The sequence below is a fragment of the Mandrillus leucophaeus genome, unplaced genomic scaffold, assembly GCF_000951045.1.
Source record: "Mandrillus leucophaeus isolate KB7577 unplaced genomic scaffold, Mleu.le_1.0 Scaffold207, whole genome shotgun sequence".
Taxonomy (NCBI): domain Eukaryota; kingdom Metazoa; phylum Chordata; class Mammalia; order Primates; family Cercopithecidae; genus Mandrillus; species Mandrillus leucophaeus.
This window is the reverse complement of record NW_012102110.1, coordinates 4,854,805-4,873,656: the sequence shown is the minus strand read 5'-3', so window position 1 is coordinate 4,873,656 and position 18,852 is coordinate 4,854,805. Positions and strand designations below refer to the sequence as shown.

The 18,852-nt window shown below is 36.0% G+C and overlaps 1 protein-coding gene across 1 annotated transcript in view; it reads right to left on the bottom strand.

The window, feature by feature from the left end:
- Positions 1 to 1,247: 1,247 nt before the first annotated feature.
- GORAB (golgin, RAB6-interacting) overlaps positions 1,248 to 18,852 on the bottom strand; it is a 21,269-nt gene continuing 3,664 nt past the window's right edge. Inside the window, exons 2-5 of the mRNA XM_011979965.1 lie at positions 15,006 to 15,363; positions 12,007 to 12,108; positions 9,766 to 9,906; positions 1,248 to 2,660 (exon numbers count right to left, since the gene is read on the bottom strand). Of these exons, the coding sequence (XP_011835355.1) occupies positions 2,213 to 2,660; positions 9,766 to 9,906; positions 12,007 to 12,108; positions 15,006 to 15,363 (1,049 nt within the window). The 3' untranslated portion in view covers positions 1,248 to 2,212. The remainder of the gene's footprint in view (positions 2,661 to 9,765; positions 9,907 to 12,006; positions 12,109 to 15,005; positions 15,364 to 18,852) is intronic.

Genomic DNA, 18,852 nt, shown 5'->3' with positions numbered 1-18,852 from the left:
CACATTTGAAAGCACTTCTCTCTCTCACACACACATGCACACACACACACACTCCTCCTCAACAGGTTATAAAGCAAAATTTGCAAGTAGAAGGATGCAGCGCAGTGAACTTCACAGCCTGAAATATGTAAGTGACACATCTGGAATACGGAACAGCAACTTTACTAGCACTTTAAATTTCAAATGAGCCAGCTGGCCAATAAGCTGCTACTGAAATCTTGGGCTCTCAAATTCCTCACTATAAAATAAAATGAGGCTGGGAGCAGGGGCTCACGCCTGTAATCCCAGCACTTTGGGAGGCTGAGGTGGATCACCTAAGGTCAGGAGTTTGAGACCAGCCTGGCCAACACGGTGAAGCTTTGTCCCTACTAAAAATACAAAAATTAGCCAGGCGTGGTGGCAGGCACCTGTAATCCCAGCTACTCAGGGGGCTGAGGAAGAACTGCTTGAACCCGGGAAGCGGAGGTTGCAGTGAGCTGAGATCGTGCCACTGCACTCCAACCTGGGCAGCAGAGTGAGAGTCTGTCTCAAAACAAAAAACAAAAAACAAAAAAAAACAAGATTAAATTAGATTATCTCTGAGGTCTCATCTATTTTTTTTTCATGGTTCTCATTTCTTCATATATCTTTGAAGTGTTCAGACTGAGAATTAAGATTGCACATATCTGCATTTAACCAATATTATAAAACCTCATTGATAATCAGTTTTCCTTAACAGAGGCTTAACAAAAGTAAATAACTGTATGTACCACAAGGAGATCCAAGATGATCCAAGATGCACTATTGTCACACAATGCTTAACACATACTAAACTGTTAGAAATTTTTTTAAGGTAAATGAAAGACACTGTGAGTACATCAGACTTGTTTATTCCTTAGAAAAAGAAGTGTGTTAGACAATGAAACTTTTGGCTTTTATGTATGTCATTCATAAATAAAAGCACAACTATCTATAGAAATGCTTTAGAGAAGTCAGTAATGAAATGTTATACTTTCAACTCAAATTACGTAATATAAAAATATAAAGCTCATCTATATTATTATTACCAGAAGATAATACCCTCAAACAAACCCATTCAAAAACAGGACGTCCCTAAGTTTTTCAGAAACTTTTATGGATACAATCTTATATTTGTGCTTATGTTCTCTGATAATAATTGTTTTTTTTTTTTAAGTCCTCAAAGGTAATATTTTGACTTTTTGGAATTTCTGGTAAATAAATCATAATTTAATGTGATACTCACAGACTTTGTGAGAAAATTACAATATTTATTTACACATTTACATACAGCACAATGTATTGGTCAAATACTAGTAACAGGTAATTAACAAACTAACAAGAAAATCAGCTTTTAAATGCTTCATGACAGGGTAATTCATGTCCAACATATCAAACACATATTTATAGATAACTTTAGAAAGAAAATACATCCTTTTTTGATCATCACAAGTAGCAATGAGATTTTCTATATTATTTTCAGCCTCACTTTAGAAATGTTTTGTCTAAATTTAATCAATTCATCGATTAAAGGAAAGACAATATAATAGTAAAATTACATGTATGTTTATATATACGTGTGTGTGTGTCAAATAACAAAACGCAGGTTGTAAACTAAAACCATTTGAAGGTAAATTGAAGACAAAAGTGATCCTGGCTTCAGTTGTCTGGTTCTTCACATAAATTCCAATTTCCAAGTTTTACAACTCTAGTAATATCCAGATAGATAATTCAACCTGCAACTTTTTTCTTCGATTCCTGTCTTTCTCTTTTTCATACTGTAATTTTTGTCTTTTTACTGATTAAATAAAATAGGACTTCCAGTCTTAATACATCTCCCAGGAGAAGTGAAATGCGTTCAACTAGGTATTGAGTATCATTTTCCATTCTACTTTTCTATATTTATCTGGTCTAAAAACACTCCAACCATGTAGTTTTTCTTCCATCCTTTTAAGTCACTTAACTTTAATTCAGTAAAAAAGGTAATGGAACACTGAAAGAACTGGGCCAAAATCAAGGTGAAATATACCCCCAGAAATAAACTTATCATAATTTTGGATTTTAGAATGGCCAAACATATTAATTTACTAAAACTAATCATGAATTCAAAAATCAGCATTGTTTTAAAGAGGTTTTTATTGGAGGTGAGGGCATAATCTACTGCAAAAAGTATACTTTACTGAATACCATATTAGTTCAAAAGAATACCAGAACTTCATGTGGCCAAAGCAGCTGAAATGTCATTACCTTCTTGATTTGGGCAGTTTGGACTATGAAAGGGGATGCTATTGGAATTTCCACACTGTTCATCTACCTTTGGGGAAACAGCTTGTTCTTGACACTTTTTGTTCTCTTTTGCAAATTCGAAAGTCACACTCTCCTCAGCAGGCTGAAACGGCCTCTCTAAATGAACCACTGGTTTCCTTGCTTCTACTTCTTGTTCATGTAGCAATCTCTCTACCTCCACCTCAAGCTCCAGAGTCTCTTCATCAGCTTGTACATCTAGTTGTTGCATCAACTCCTCCAACTTCTTGGCCTTTCGGAGCTCATTTTGCTGTATGATTGTACAAAGGTGTTCAGTGAGTTGCTCTTTTATCTCAGTCTTGCGCTGCAGATCTAGCTTTGCTGCAATATACTCTGCTTCAGCCCTGTCAAACCGCTTCCTGTAAGGATGTGTATAAAGATAGGTCCATCAGTTTTCCATTGAAGAAGATATTCAAAAGAGGATCTAGAAACAATAATTAAACTCCAAAATTGGGAAAAAATAGATAATGAAGATATGGATATTACTGCTTTACAAACACTTGTCTACATGTTAGACAAACTAGGCCATGGCTGCTGAAACTTTCACAATATCCTTACTTGAATTCACCTAATAAAACACATCATTCTGCACGAATGTTTTCTTTCCAAAGCTGTTTTTGAGAGAAGGCAGTCTAAAAGGTTAATTCAGTGGTATGCTACTTCCGGGGTGGGAGGATGGGGAGCCCTGATTTGTAGCGTTTACATTTCCATGGGATAACTACTACCACCCTGTCCAATTTCAAGCCACCAAGGTGATATTACTGAATGCAGAACTGGGAAGAGATACACAAAATCCACATGAGCCAGGGTAAGCTAGCTTTAGCACACAGCTGGTTAAATTTATAAGAAGTAAGACAAGAGATGGAGAAAGTGGAAAATCGTATCCCTTGATTAATAAATTAGAAAAAAAGAGACAAATTCTGATGGAGAAAGATACGGACAGTGGTTGGGAGATGAATATAAATGGGACAGAGCACACCCAGCAAAATGATACTGGGTGACAGCAAGACATAAACATCAAGTAGAAAACCTCATGAGAGCTATATGCAGGATTTCTCAATCTTGGCGCTACTGACAATTTGGGCCATATAATTATTTGTTGTGAGAAGCTGTCCTGCACACTGCAGGATGCTAAAGCGCATCACTGGCTTCTACCCATTAGTAGCCAGTAATTCTCAAAAGTTGTAACAAGCAAAAGTGTCTGCAGGCATTGCCAAATGTCCCTTTATTGGACAAAAATGCTCCCACTTGAGAATCCTTGGGTTAAGTTGTTCTCACTCTCTCCACTACTCCACTTACACTTAGTAGGAAATTTTACATATTTATACATGTATAAACTCTGTTGATAGGTAATCTTATGTAAAGTCTTGTGTGAAGCAGAGCAATTCTACCGGAGAAGTCACCGTGCAATCTCACTTTTTTTCTTCTGCATTAGGTCAGTACAAAAAGAAGAGTTATCGTATCTTAATTTATTGTCTTTTGCCTTTTCTATACAATTTGTTGCTTTTCTTTTTGCAACAAGAGGGTCCTTCCTCTTTGTCAGAAAAAAGGTTGATTTCCAACTAGTTCTTCAATTTCATTACCATTAGCAGTTGTGAAGGCCACGCTGCTTTACCTGTTATGAGTGCCTATATCAACTTAGTGTAATGCATAGCTTCTAGTACAAGAGTTATGGCAAAAAGAAACAGGTGTATCTCCTAATTTAGGATTCTCTGTCTTGGAAAAAAATACAGTGAAAATAATTAATGGCTTTCATTTTAGACAACTCAGGGTTCAAAACGTTCCTGACAATTACCGTGTGTGCCCGTTTTGGTTAAGGCTTTTTGTGGATGCAAAGAACAGATATCCAGTCAAACTAGCTCAGGTAAAAATTGGGTTTTATTGTAGGCTGCAAGAGGCAATTTCATAGTCATGTCATCAGAATCAAAGGCTATTCTCTTCAATGCTTAGAAGCAACACATTTTCTCTCATTTCAGCTCTCCTATCATACTCACAGCCCAGTATGGCCACCACCTGCAATCTGTATCAAATTCACTCCACTCAATCTCTCAGTGATCCAATTCCATAGTCTCAGAGAAGAACCTAGGTTTGCCCAGCTCATCTCAGCTTAAACAGAACTCTTAGTGTCAGGCCATGCCATGAACCACTACTTAGCCTATGGATTAAATGTACTGGAGTCGGTAGCCCATCTTTGTTCTAATTAGGTATGCCCCAGGGTCAGCATCTTGAGTCCAAAACACAGTCAGGTTCCTCTGGAAGGGGTTGGGGAAGAGGCATGCAATAATTGAAAATTCCAGTACAGAGACTCTGGGCAGTTACTTAAGCTGAGTCTTGGTCTATCTGTAAAACAATGATGATAAAATACCTCATAGGAGTTTTGAGTATTAAACAGTATAAACGGGGCAAGCTTCCAGTCTCGTGTATGGTAGGTGCTCAAGAAACAGAACTTCTCCTTTAGAACACCAGAATCAAAAAGTACTGTTAATGCATTAGTAAGCATGAATCTAAAATTAAGATTATACAAAATTTAGGGACCTGGTATTTATACTTGAAAACTTATTTACATAATGTTAATCTATCATATTTCCTTTTTATTAAATATAGTAAATGTAAGAGAGTGCCTATTATCTTTCAATAACCCTCTATGTTAAAAGAATTGTTCTAAAGGAACTCTACTGGATACCTAGTTCCCTTATTTCCATACTTTATAACATACCCTGTTCATGTAATATTCTTGCAACAAGACAGGGGTTCTGACATTCTCAATAGGTGTATGAATGCCCTGACCTGACCGTGACTCAAACCTCCCTTCTCTGCAAGTCTGTGGTCTCCTTCAGCCAGTCAAAATCAATCAGTAGAGATTTACAGTATGGACTCATGAATACTGAATTGAAATTAACATCTGCAAATAGGTCCCTTGGTTTCCACTGATCTATCACCCTGGATAAATCACTGAAGATTTTGTATTTTGTTTATTTATTCAAAGTCTTTCTGGTCAGAAATACGAATATATACTCTCCTACAGAGTGATTTAACATTTAAAATATTGATTAGTTTCACAAACTGCACTACCAGCCTACAGTCAGGTGGGTAATACCAAAGTAGTGTATGATGACACTCTGGAACAAAATAATAAGAGCATTATACATAACATAGTAAGACAGAGTGAACTGGAAATGTAATTATACAATTCTTTTGTTATTTTAAAGGGGGATGGAATGGATCAATGAAAGTTATTTTTAAAGGATTTTAGAAAGTATCTCTTTGTTTTGGTATCCCCTGAAATGTTTAAAAACTCAACCATTAACCCTCTGTATAGCACTGGGTTCCACGGGTCCACTTTTAGTTTTTCAGTTCCTTTTCTGAGCAGTTCTCACTATTTGTATAAATTAGCATTTCATAATTTTTACCTTTTCTTAAGTCTTTCAAACAATGAGAAAATTTACTTATTTAAAAAAACAAAATAAATTATATTTTGCAATTACTAGAGAGGTCCAATGAACCCTTTCATAAATCTAAGATAGAGGATTATTGCAGTATTTTTATATTTCCTGCATCTTGAAACATTCTGCCATTTCATCATCCTAGGAATTATTTCATCATTACTTATCAATTATTCTCTTTCGCAATAAAAAATTAAAATAAGAAAATAATGATCTAAAAGGATGATGCAATAAGTTATCATTGTTGACCTTCTTTACTGTGCTGTACAAAGTACTATGTCACCTCCAGAAGGTATAAAAGAAGACTGAAAACACCATTTTTGAAAACTGTTTTTAGTTTTCATTTCTGCCTATCCAGTATTAGCAAAGTAGAGACAACTGACAGAGGAAGACATTTTGCCACTGTTACAGAAATCAAAAGATGAATCCTGTGGTAGGCTAAAAAATGGCCTCCCAAAGAGAATTCCTAATTCCTGGGACCTGTGAATATTACTTTCTATGACAAATGAGTGAAAATTACCTTATATGGAAAAATATGTGATTAAGGTAAAGGATTTGAAAGGAGTTTATTTCAGATTATACTGTTGGACCCTAAGTGTAATCACATGCATCTTTTTAAGAGAAAGGCAGAGGAAGTTTTGAGACAGAAGAAAAGGCAATATAACTATGGAGGCACAGAATGGAGTGGCGTGGCCACAAGCCAAGGGATGCCCACAGCCACTAGAAGCTGGAAGAGGCAAGAAATGGATAGCTAGAGTCTCTGAAGACATTACAAACCTGACACCTTGATTTTGGGTATGTGGCCTCCAGAAATGCAAGAGAAGGAATTTATGTTGTTTTAGGTCACTCAGTTTTTGATTACTTGTCATGGCAGTCCTAGGAAACTAATAGAAATGCAGAGACACATTCTAGAGTCCAGATGATAAAAATCGATCATATGTGAAATCTCAGATGAGTCTTCAGCAAAACATATCCTAGGTGAATTTTCTCAAACTTGAGAATCAGTGAATGAAAAATATATTTCTAAGCATAGAAAGGAAAAATGATATTATCATAGAGTTAATCATTTCAGCAGGGAGAACTTAATCCCAATATTTTACAAGTATCTAGACTATCCCTTGTTGCTACAAGGATGTAATGTAATTATATTCTCTCAGCTTTTCATGTCTGTGAGTCAAACATTACTTGATACAAAGATGGTTACCAGGCTTATATTCTTATTAAAATCTTTGTTTTACACAATCCCTTTTAATCTTACTTTTAAAAATTATTCATAAAGTGATTTAAAAATATTTGTCTGTGGGTGTATGTTTGTGTGTATGAAGGTGTCTATGAAACCTAGATGGTCAACAGTGATTCAAAAAAATGTTCTACATGCAGCCACTCTTGATTTTGTAAGCTGGTCTGCACAGCATATGGCAACACTGTAATCCCAGTGGTGAACAGTAGCAGTAGCAGCAGGAGCAGCAGCAACTCTCTCAAATTGGCTCACTCAAAGTGCCAGTCTTCTCAGAGGTGTCTCTCCAAACACTGCTCTACAGAAGCCAATTTTAAAGCAAGTTCTGGCCTATTCACTATCCAAGAACCTTCTGTGGACATAGCATTGTACCAAATACTACAGAACTAAGATATTATTTTTATTAAAAAAAGAAAAAACAAGGAAATCTCCCATAAAAACTGACTGTCCTAGGGATTATCTTTCACTCGAAATCTGGACCATATTATTATTTTACCAATCTGTAATTTCTCAGTAACCACAAATGCAAATTTAGAAAATGATACCTTAATCTTACACATGAACAAGACACACTATATGGTTCTAATCACCATTGCCTATATTTTCCTTTGACTGAATGCAAGAGCTTCGGCTTTTGAAAATAGCAGCACACGGCCAGGTGTGGTGGCTCACACCTGTAATCCCAGAACTTTGGAGGCCGAGGCAGGTGGATCACCTGAGGTCAAGAGTTCAAGACCAGCCTGGCCAACATGGTGAAACCTCATCTCTACTAAAAATAAAAAAAATTAGCCAGGTGTGGTGGTGGGTGCCTGTAGTTGGGCTACTTAGGAGACTGAGGCTGGAGAATCGCTTGAATCTGGGAGGCGGAGGTTGCAATGAGCAGAAATCACGCCACTGCACTCCAGCCTGGGCAATAAGAGTGATACTCCATCTCACAAATAAAAACAGCGGCACACAACATCTACTTACATTCAACTAAATCAATATTAGTAACATGAGAAACTGTCATCTGTAACTTATTAAAGATGTAAAAATTTACTAAAATTTCATTTAGGATACTTAGAGACTATAGGATGTTTTTTCCTTTAGTAACCCCACCTTCTTTGTGGTTCTTAGAAGGCTAAAACTATGACATTTCTTATATAATACTGAATATGAAAGGGCATCTTTCTCCAGTTTCCACTAGAACAGAATTAAAACAAAATCAAATTACTTTTCTTTTTCTTTCTTTTTTTTTTTTTTTTTGAGACGGAGTCTCGCTCTGTCGCCGGGGCTGGAGTGCAGTGGCGCAATCTTGGCTCACTGCAAGATCCGCCTCCCAGGTTCACGCCATTCTCCTGCCTCAGTCTCCCGAGTAGCTGGGACTACAGGCGCCTACCACTACGCCTGGCTAATTTTTTGTATTTTTAGTAGAGACAGGGTTTCACTGTGTTAGCCAGGATGGTCGTGATCTCCTGACCTCGTAATCCGCCTGCCTTGGCCTCCCAAAACGCTGAGATTACAGGCGTGAGCCACCGTGCTCGGCCTCAAATTTCTATTGAGGTACCTAGTACTTGTACCTTATAATATGAATTATTCATATAAAAGGCTACAAAGGCATAAAAATGTTCCTCTGGCAAACTTATGTTACAGAGAATAAAATATGCTACAAATCAAGGCTTAGTTTAATCTTAAATAAAATCTCTGTTACCTCCCTTAATGACCTTATTAATGGAAACCTGGAAGTTCTGGTTATCAGCTACTGATGGCATTCATTTAGGTAGTTAATTAATAAAGACAACCCTTTAAGTCTAACAGCATATGGTCCAACAACAATTACAAGAATCACAAGAACAACCACAAGTCTCTTTCTTAAACACTCAACAGTTAATTAAAAACCACAATCAAGCATTTCCGCTTTAATAAACTGTTATATAAACATTCTGATGTTGTGGTTTACCCTGGCCTAATGAGGCATTTTGATTGATTTCTAGTGTAACAGAGAAAGATACAAAATCGAGTCATTAACACAGCATTCCCTTGCAAAAAAAGACAAACCAGTATGATTAAAGCAATGTTGAAAGGGCTGAAAACCCTGAAGTTGGATATAATTTTTTGCCCTTTTATCTGTCTGCAAAGTCCATGTAATTCATTACATGTGTTAGTTCATTTTAAAAATACTCCATGGTATTTTTTTCTCTTTTAAAAAAGCCAATGGTTGAAACCAAGGAAACATATATTAAACCATCTCATAAGAATATAATTGAAAAAAAAGAAAAGAGAAAATATTTCAAATTTCCAAGACAGTGGATCTGCTTAAAATATTCATAAGCTTTTAAAAACTAAACTAGATCCTCTTACTCTGATGAAAGCTAAAGTGAGAACTAGACTTCAATCCTATAGGACTGTGTCAGATATCAAAAACTTTAATGGAAAGAACATAGACATGGTGTTAGAATAACAGTTTTGGGCAAATCATTCAGATATTTACTTTGCTGGATCCTGAAAGATGAATAAAAAACTTCCAAACATTAAATAGCTGAGGGTTTAGCAGCAAAGACTAAAATGTAAATAAATAATGCAAGATCTGCTCTAATGGCACACGAACAAGGTTAACTAGTAGGGCTGAGTTAAGGAAGACATCACTGAAGAGCAGACACCTGAATTAGCACAAAAGAGGAATAAATACACCACTGAATGGGGTTGTTTTGAGGCTTAAATTATGATATATACATAAAAGCCCCTGGAATAGCTGGCAATAAACATTAATTAAATCATACTCCTTGTTCAATTTCCCCAACTCACCGAGCATATGAATAGTCTAAGCTGGCCTGATCAATTCGGTTCCTGAGAATTCCAATGTCAGCTGACACCATGTCATCTAAAGCCTGCAACTCCTTCTGGATCCGCTTTAGTTTCATGGTTTCTGCCTGAGTTCTTTTGGATCTAGAAAATCAGGTATGTGAGTGGGAAAGTAAGAACATTTTAAAACCATGGGTTCATATACAATGTAAGCGAAAAAGCAAGATACTGTATATATGTTTATAATTTATGTTTTAAAAGTTAGAAAAAACTCAGGAAAATTGAAATAAAATAAATGCTGGTTAACATTTGAGTTTTTGAAATTTTATATTTGCATGTTGCATAAACAAATAACAAGACTAAAAAAAACTCAGCAAATAGTTCATTTGTAGATACTCATTCTGTAAAGAGAACAAACACTAAAAGAATATATCTGTATTCCCTTTACATTGAAACATTCAACAGAGCTTTCCAAATTTCTAGTCTTTAATTCTTCCTCTTCCTAAGCCCATTTTCATTTGTCTGATACTTACCTGCCATTAAGAACAGACAGATGCCTATACTAAACCACACCTCTTTATACATCTGAGAACATCCATTTAGTTTTAACTTTCTTGGGACCCATTTCCCCAAACTTTTATTGCTTTGATTCTTGTTCTCTAGGAAAACTACTAGTTCCCCAAATTCTTTATGGAGTTGAACACCAAAACACTCATTTTCCTTATTTAAAAGCACATCCAACCTCATCATTTCTTAATCCCCTCTCCCAAGTACAATATATACTTAAGAAATGGAACAAGCAAATAAAAAAGCAACCCTTTAATCATGATTTCACTCATTTCAAATTTTCACACACACTGTGAATGAAGAAGAAAAATCCCCACATAAGTCCACTATGTTACACAGCACATTCTCTAGATTTCTACTCTTCGGCATTTACCCTTCCTTTCTGCCTACAAAAGTTCACTTAATGTCAAGTACTTCACTGTCCTTTTATTAATAGTTCAAACATGATGCATTTCCCTACACTTCTGTTTATACTGGTGCTTTCTGTCTAAAATCAAAAACACTTATAAGAAGAACTGCCGAGCCTGTACATGTTTTTGTAAAACCACAGAAAACAGCCTTCCCATCTCTTAGAAATCAAAGACTACTAAAATGCTTTATTTTTACATAATCACTTACAAAAAAAAAAAAAACAGAAGGCACTACTCTTTTATCTGCCGGTTTTTTCCCTTGAAACATAGTAACTCAGTGAGTTGCATATTTCCTGTGCTTCAAGAAAGATAAAGGTGTACCAGTAGTAGAAAAAGAAAAATCATGATTTCTCAAATACACTCACTCCTCTGGTAGACAAAATTCTAAACTACTCTTATACCTATCACCCTCTTCGCTCTTCTCCTGCCCCTACACATATTCTAGCTTCAAGCAGTAACAGTTTGACAGACTTTTCTGGAAGTCTAAAAAGAAAATGTCACTAAATATTTCCTTGCATTTATTTTTCACTATTCACAACCATTGATTTATTGACTAAGTTTAGTTTCCTAAGGCCACAGGAGATTAGACAGAAACGACAAACTCAGCAAGAGTGGTGGGGGATGGGAAGAATGATTCCAATGGGAATGTTGTTGTATAGGGCTGGTACAACACAGTAAATGTGAAGGGGCTGCTGATAGACACTGGAAGGTGAAAGAAAAATTGAATCTCACACAGTGCTCAGAATAACGACCCTGAGTCATCAATAAAAAGTTAAACTATATCATGTATCTTCTACTTGTGGAGGCGGGACACATTATTTAAGAAAACGCCCATAGGAAATACAATTAAGATTCATGGGAGTATGTCACTTATGTAGAAAACCTTATTCCTCTACACATCAAATGATTAAGGCCTCCCTACATAAAAATTAAAACTTGCATTTGTTGCTAATTTACATATACTGATAGCTATTTACTGCTTCCCTTATGATTGTGTAGATGGCTAAAACTGGAAGCACTAATGAAGGTCTTTAAGTTTTAACTGCAACTATATTTACAAATTTAATATGCTCTATGCTTAAAAAGTTCTCCTTAATAAATTATAATTGGAATTTCAGTATCACTTATAAAGCATAATTTGTTTACTTAAAAGTAATGGTCGAAGAAAAAATATCAGTTTATTAAAAGAGACGTGGGAAAATAAATATAACACATGACAGAACGGGTTACAGGTTACAAACAGCCTCTCCTGGTTCAGGTGCCTCACCTTTCTGCAATAGCTTTAGCCAAAAGAGCTTTTTTACGTTTATTTTTCTCTTCCATTAGCCGTTGTTCTTGTTGGAGGACTTCCCAACGAGATTTTTCTTGCCTAGGGGGCAAAAAAAGCATAAAAATGAGTTTATGAAAGAAAAAGAAACTGCTACCCTATCCCACACCTTACCAGTCTCAGTCCCCTAAGTATAAAATTTAATCAAGAAGATTTATGTATATGTTCTTTCAAAAGTCCTCTTAAAAGAAACCCACCTGCAGTTCATTATTTTGTTCTAATGGGAACAAAGACTATGATCTAAAGTAAAGGGGCTTACATAAATTGGACCTCTGAAATCCGTAATATGTATATAATCTAGGAACCCACAAACTAGAAGCCAGAATACTGTGCATGTGTTTAGGAGTACAAAGGAATTTGTGTAAGTTAATTATGTATTATATGCAGAATAGAGATTAATAAAAATTGGTCTGTAGCTGATGTCATATTACTTACACCTTTTAGAGTTTTCTATAAAGTCTCCACCACGTTAACATGCTTCAGACAATAACCAATGTTTATTTCATACGTTAATATTTTCTTCCAATTTGTTCACTTTTTCCCAACTCTTAGACTTTATTTTTGTCTGTTTTTTTTTTCCTTTTTGTGGAGAACGGGGTCTTGCTGTATTACCCAGGTAGGTCTCGAACTCTAGGCTCAAGCTATCCTCCTGCCTCTGCCTCCCTAAGTGCTGGGATTACAGGTGTAAGCCACTGTCCCAGCCCAACTCAGACATTTTTAAACGAAGTAAAACACTAAGAACTAAGACTGGAATGCTGGGCTAAAGAAAAAAAATGCAAAGATCTGAAAACATGTATTGTCTTACAATCTGTCCAATTCTAAAATAAATATATTAAAATTTCCCATAAAGTCATGAGCTTGATGCCAACTCAAATTAAACAAGGTACTGGCAAAACTATTTATTCCTATTACTGTCACTTCTTACAGCCATTATATCACACGTATCTATTCCCAAATCTAGTAACCACTTTCAAAATTGTCCCTATCTCTCCGTTCCTACACCTTAGTGTTGGGACTGGTCATTTCTCACTTTTACTATTGCAGGCATCTCTTCACTAGGCACCTTAGTTCCACAGCTCACCCTGCACTCTCTCCCATATGATCTACAACACTGACACCTGGAATTTCTCTAACCATTATTTTGATTGCGGCCTTTAGCCCTCAGGAGAGCTTCATGGTATCTTGCTGCATTAGTGAATTTGCTAGGCAGGCATCTCTGATCCTTTCTCATTTCTTTAATTTTCTACTTATTCATCCCCTGCTTCTGCTTCTGCTTCTGATCCTTCCTCATTTCTGTTTTCTTTTTTTTTTTTTTGAGACAGTCTCGCTCTGTTGCCCAGGCTGGAGTGCAGTGGCACGATCTCGGCTCACTGCAACCTCCACCTCCCAGGTTCAAGCAATTCTTGTGTCTCAGTCTCCCAAGTAGCTGGGACTACAGGCACGCACGACCACGCCCAGCTAATTTTTTTTGTATTTTTGGTAGAGACGGGGTTTCCCCATGTTGGCCAAGATGCGCCTGCCTCAGCCTCCCAAAGTGCTAGAATTATAGGTGTGGGCCACCGCGTCTGTCCTCCTTCCTCATTTATTTAATTCTCTACTGTTCTCTGGCTCATCCTTTGCCATCTCTCCGAGAGAAATGAGATAGCATCTCCAAACATTCTCTAGGACACAGCTTTCCTTCCTCCTCCTTAAAACCTCAAAATTTCTCCTTTACGTGAATGGTTTAGGTTACATGTCTTTTATGAAAATTCTTCCAAGTATCTAAAAAAAGAATAAGTTTCCCTATGACATCTAATCTGAATTGTCCAGCTCAATGTAAACTTACCTCCTATTTGTCTCAGGCCTTTGTTGGTAAACTACACTTAGAGACACTTTAATGTATGCACTTGTTCAATGTAGATTTCATAAATTCATGTGGTTTTATAACTCTTGTCAAAATGATTTCTTAGTTGTAAACCCCTAGTGGACAGGAAACATTTTAAATTCACAGGATAGAATCTGGATCAGCAGAGATTAAAAAGATGTCAGAGATTAGAAAAAAAAAAGATACTTTGAAAAGAACTCAGAAAAGAGAAAACAGAGATAAAAGTCATTCCTTCTCCTCTGTGAGTGATAAATCAGCAGGAAACAAAGAAATAAGAGTATACATTAAAACACAAGCTATCAAATAAAAAATTCTAAGAATTTGCAAATCAAAAAATGGCACCTTCCACAAGAGCAGTGTAGCTAAATTATGAAGGTTGTTTCTAATACAAAGACAGTAAAGAATAAATAAAAAGAAACCTAATGATGAACTGAGTTTTATCATTAGTCCCCTAAATTTCCTACACTCTTTCCTTTGACCATCCCTTTATGTCTCTCCACAAGTTCCAATTTCTGGGCCAATGGAAATAGTCTGGAAGATGAAGAACGGGGTCAATTTGGGGAGAGGCACTATGCATATAATAACTGCTTCTGAGCCAAGATCGCGCCATTGCACTCCAGCCTGGGCAACTGAGCGAGACTCTGTCTCAAAAGAAAAAAAAGAACAGAAAAAAAAAAAAAAAGAACTGCTTCTGCTGAGTGTAAAAGGCATAAACTTCGGATCCAGACAGACTCATATGTAAATCTCAGCTCTACTATTTACTAGCAGTGTATTAGCTTTAGGAAGGTATCATCTTTTCTGAGTCCCAGATATCTCATCTATAAAGTTTAAATAATAAACATGCATTTTAAGGCTGTTATGAAGACTCAATAACATAAAACATACAGAATGACTAACAGCATCCAGCTTATATTTAGGTGGTAGCTGTTTTTCAATAGTTTATACATCACATTTCTAGGATTGAATATAAAAGAGAGAAAATGTTAAAATAAACAAGTTACATTTCCTTAAAGCCCACTGGGAAAAAACGGTTTAGATGAAAAGTCTCATGGACTTTTCATATAGACTTACTAACAATTCCACTTTCTTTTTCTCCAGTTTGCAGTCTGGCTTTGGAGGTAGAATCTCAATATTGTTGTGACCATCATGGGAATTCTCAAGTCCCAGTTCCTTTGGCTGACTTTCAAGGCCCTGTGGTTGTCCATCACCAACAGGAGAGGTGAGAGGGAAATGACTCGGAAGAGAAGGGGAAGAAAAAGGTGGTTTTTGAACGTTAACTCTCTGTTTTGGTGCTGAAAGCAGCTGCTCTGGAGGTAATGAGGTTGATCCATCTTGAAGTCCAAGTTTTTGGCTTTGCTCTATAAGGGCTTTTTCTCGCTGAAGTTGTTGTCGACTTTTCTTCGCGGGGAGACGTCGCTGTGGTTCAAATGGATCTATGTAAAAGAAAAGAGAGGAAAATTCCTTTGTGTGAGCAGCAAATAATTATAATTCCTCTAAGAAAATAAAAAATTAACATTACAGTTTGATAATTCTAGTGGTTCTCCTACCCTATTCTCTATCTTGAAAGTCTAGGGGGAAAACAGCCATCTTCCTGTAGAGTTTCAACAGTTTTTAGATCATAATATTAATATTTAACAGAAACTGCCCCATCTCTTAATTTATCTTCAGAGAAGTCCATCAGTGAATTAGGCCTTAGGTCACAAAGTGAGGTTTCTTTTTCAACTTGATTTCCTAATTATCAAAAGAAATCAACAAATTTTGACCAAATCAGGGAGATGACTGAATTATCTGGTTTTAAATTTGATTTATGGTTCTGTCTGCTTTCCTGAACAAAATGGTGGTTGCATTTTCAAATGGGATTACCCTCTCTTAAATTTTAACAGCTTTTAGGGCAATTTGGTACATATGTGATACATATTCAGATTATATAACAGAAATGTAGTTGAGTGAAGTCTCTTATTTCTAGGAATGCTAGTTAACCTTACACTGTTTCCTTTCATCCTACAGAACAATCCAAGGTTGTACTCCCCAGAGCCTAGTCACGCTCTAATCAATGCATTCAAACTACTTTTCATAGTGGCCTGAGCAAAGCGATAGAAGATAAAACAACTAGGGGGAAATATCTTTAAAGTTTTAATAATAATACTTCTATTACACTTTTTGGACTGTCCATGCCAGTGTAAACATTTTAGGGCAGACAACTGGAGAATCTGACTCACATTCATACTATATTTAATAAGATCTATAAATAGCATTCTCTCTTAAATGCCTGGGAAGTGAAATTATGAGTTTTTGTAAACGAACAACTCATATGGGACATTCAGATTTGGCATATTGACTTTTGAAGCAAAACAAGCTTATTATTCGAATTTCCCAAAGTATAGTTAAAAGCTCTAGAGTCACAATTCCAGCTTTGCTTCTGCCCAGTTCACTGACCTCAGGTAAGTCAATTATTTATTCAATATCTTAGTTTCCTCATCTATCAAGCTGGTTGAAAATTAACCTGCTCTGATGCATGAAATTGGTCTAAGAATAAATGAGATACGTACAGAAAACATTTTTTAAAAGACTGAGGTACTATCAAAAGCAAATGCTATTGTTGACTTTAGCCAGAAACCCAAAGTATCCTCCTGTACCTTGCAACAGGAACACATTCTTGGCTCTGATCTTTATTCATACCATCAAAAAATGTCACTTAGCCTGCTTACCTCCCTGTTGAACTCATTAGCTGAATTATTAATAGTTCCTCTGAAATTCAGGTAGTCACTTCTATTTTATTTCGCATTTTTACAGAACCTACCTATAAGACTGAAAATGCTAATTTTAAACAATAAACAATAAGCAAATCAGGCCACTTAAACACAGAACATACTGTTTCCCACACTGTGTATTAGGGGCTGCAAATATCAAGGAGACTGGTGAACTGAGAAGCACAAGTCTGGTGGTAAGGGGGCAACTCATAGTCACCTTTAGTCAATTGCTATCATTAAAAAATTTAGGTCAGCATAGCCAGATATTTTGATTTTTATGATTACAATTTAGACTTTTATGTAAAATATCTTGATTTTTAAATGTAGGGAACTGTCTCAATCAGGAAAATCTAGATTATGCTGTAGGGGCAAATCTTAGTGGTTTTAAACCACAAAGGTTTATTTTTCATTAATGACATGTGCCAACTAAAGGCTAACAGAGTGGTTCTGCTGATTAGTCTCTCAGGGCTCTAGGCTGACTGTACAGTCAGTATTCAGTGTTGCTGGCCACCACAACACGGGGAGAAAAGAGAGGTCAGGAAGGTCTTGCTACAGCAATTAAGTGCTCTGACCCAATAGTGACGTAACACTTCTGCTGACAATTCAATGGCTCACCTAGTACATGGACCTACCCCCAAACAAAGGCAACAGTTATAGCTGGCTTACCAAATAACACAATGATTATCACCATTATTAACTTAAAATAAATGTAAAGATTGGATAAATGAAAGAGATAGAGAAGGAAGAAAGGAAGGAATGAAAGAGGGAGGGAGGGAAGAAGGGAAAGAAAGGCAGGCAGGCAGGAAGAAAGGAGGAAAAAAAGAAAGAAGGGGGAAGGACGCAGGCAAAGCTGAAAAGCCGCATACATTTTTGGGTTAAATTAAGCCAATGGACTACCAGTTTGTGATATATGCTCCATATCCCTTATTTAAGCCCTGCTCCCCCAACCCCAGAAAACTATCATTTGAATCGTATGTTGATTATTCTCTTCCTTCTCTAATAGACATGTTGCATCTATGAATATTTCTAAAAAGTATTTACTTAGTTGTCCAACTTTATAAAAAGGGTTTTGTGCTGTACATCTGTTTTACTTAATATCACACTGTCAATAGTCATTCATATTATCTACATTGCAGCAGTCATTAATTTTGTTGTATAACATTTCATTGTGTGAGTAAACCAGAGTCTACTGATCTTTTTCCACTGACAGACATTTAGGTTGGTTACAGGTTTTTGCTTTTGTAAATTTTCAATACTGTCTCTCTTATTTTACATGTACAAGAATTTGCTTTGGATATTATCTCAGAACTATTGAGTCACAAAGTATAACTTTAGAAGAAACGTGAAAATGCTTTCCAAAGTGTACTCCCTCTAGTAATGTGTAAGATCCTGTGGATGTACTTTCTCTTCAATATACAATACTGTCAGATGTTTTAATTTTTGTCAATCAAATGGGTGTAAAATAGTACCTCACTGTGTTCTTGATTTGTAATTCTCTGCTCCTTGGTGGTGATGAGCATCTCTTCATAGTTCCTTTTCTAGGAAATATCTATTCATGTCTTTTGTTGTCTTTTCTTTTGGCTTGCACTTTTTTATATATCAGCAGAAAACAATCAGAAAATACAATTAAAGAGAATATATTTCAATACCAGAAATTATCAGTTATCTAGGAACAAATCTAACAAAAAGATGTTTAATACCTCTATAGGGAAAACTATAAAATTTACTGAGAATTTAAACAAGTACTAAATAAATGGAGACATATACCATGTTAGTGGTAATGTTAATAATATGAAGACGAAATTGATCTAAAGAGTCAATGCAATTACAATCAAAATTCCTAATGGGTTTTCCGTTAAATTTGGTAAAATTATTAAAATTTTTATATGAAAAGACAGAAGGTCAGGAATAGTGGCCAGGTGCAGTGGCTCACACCTGTAACTACTATACTAATTATAGTAAGAAACCAATTTCTTAAGACACGGAAATGTTCACTATTAAAAAAAGGTTCACATGTTTGAATATATTAAAATTAAGGCCCAGCATGGTGGCTCATGCCTGTAATCCCAGCACTTTGGGAGGCTGAGGGAGGAGAACTGCTTGAACCCAGGAGTTTGAAACCAACCTAGGCAAAATAGCAAGATTCTATCGCTACAAACAAAAAAAAAAAAA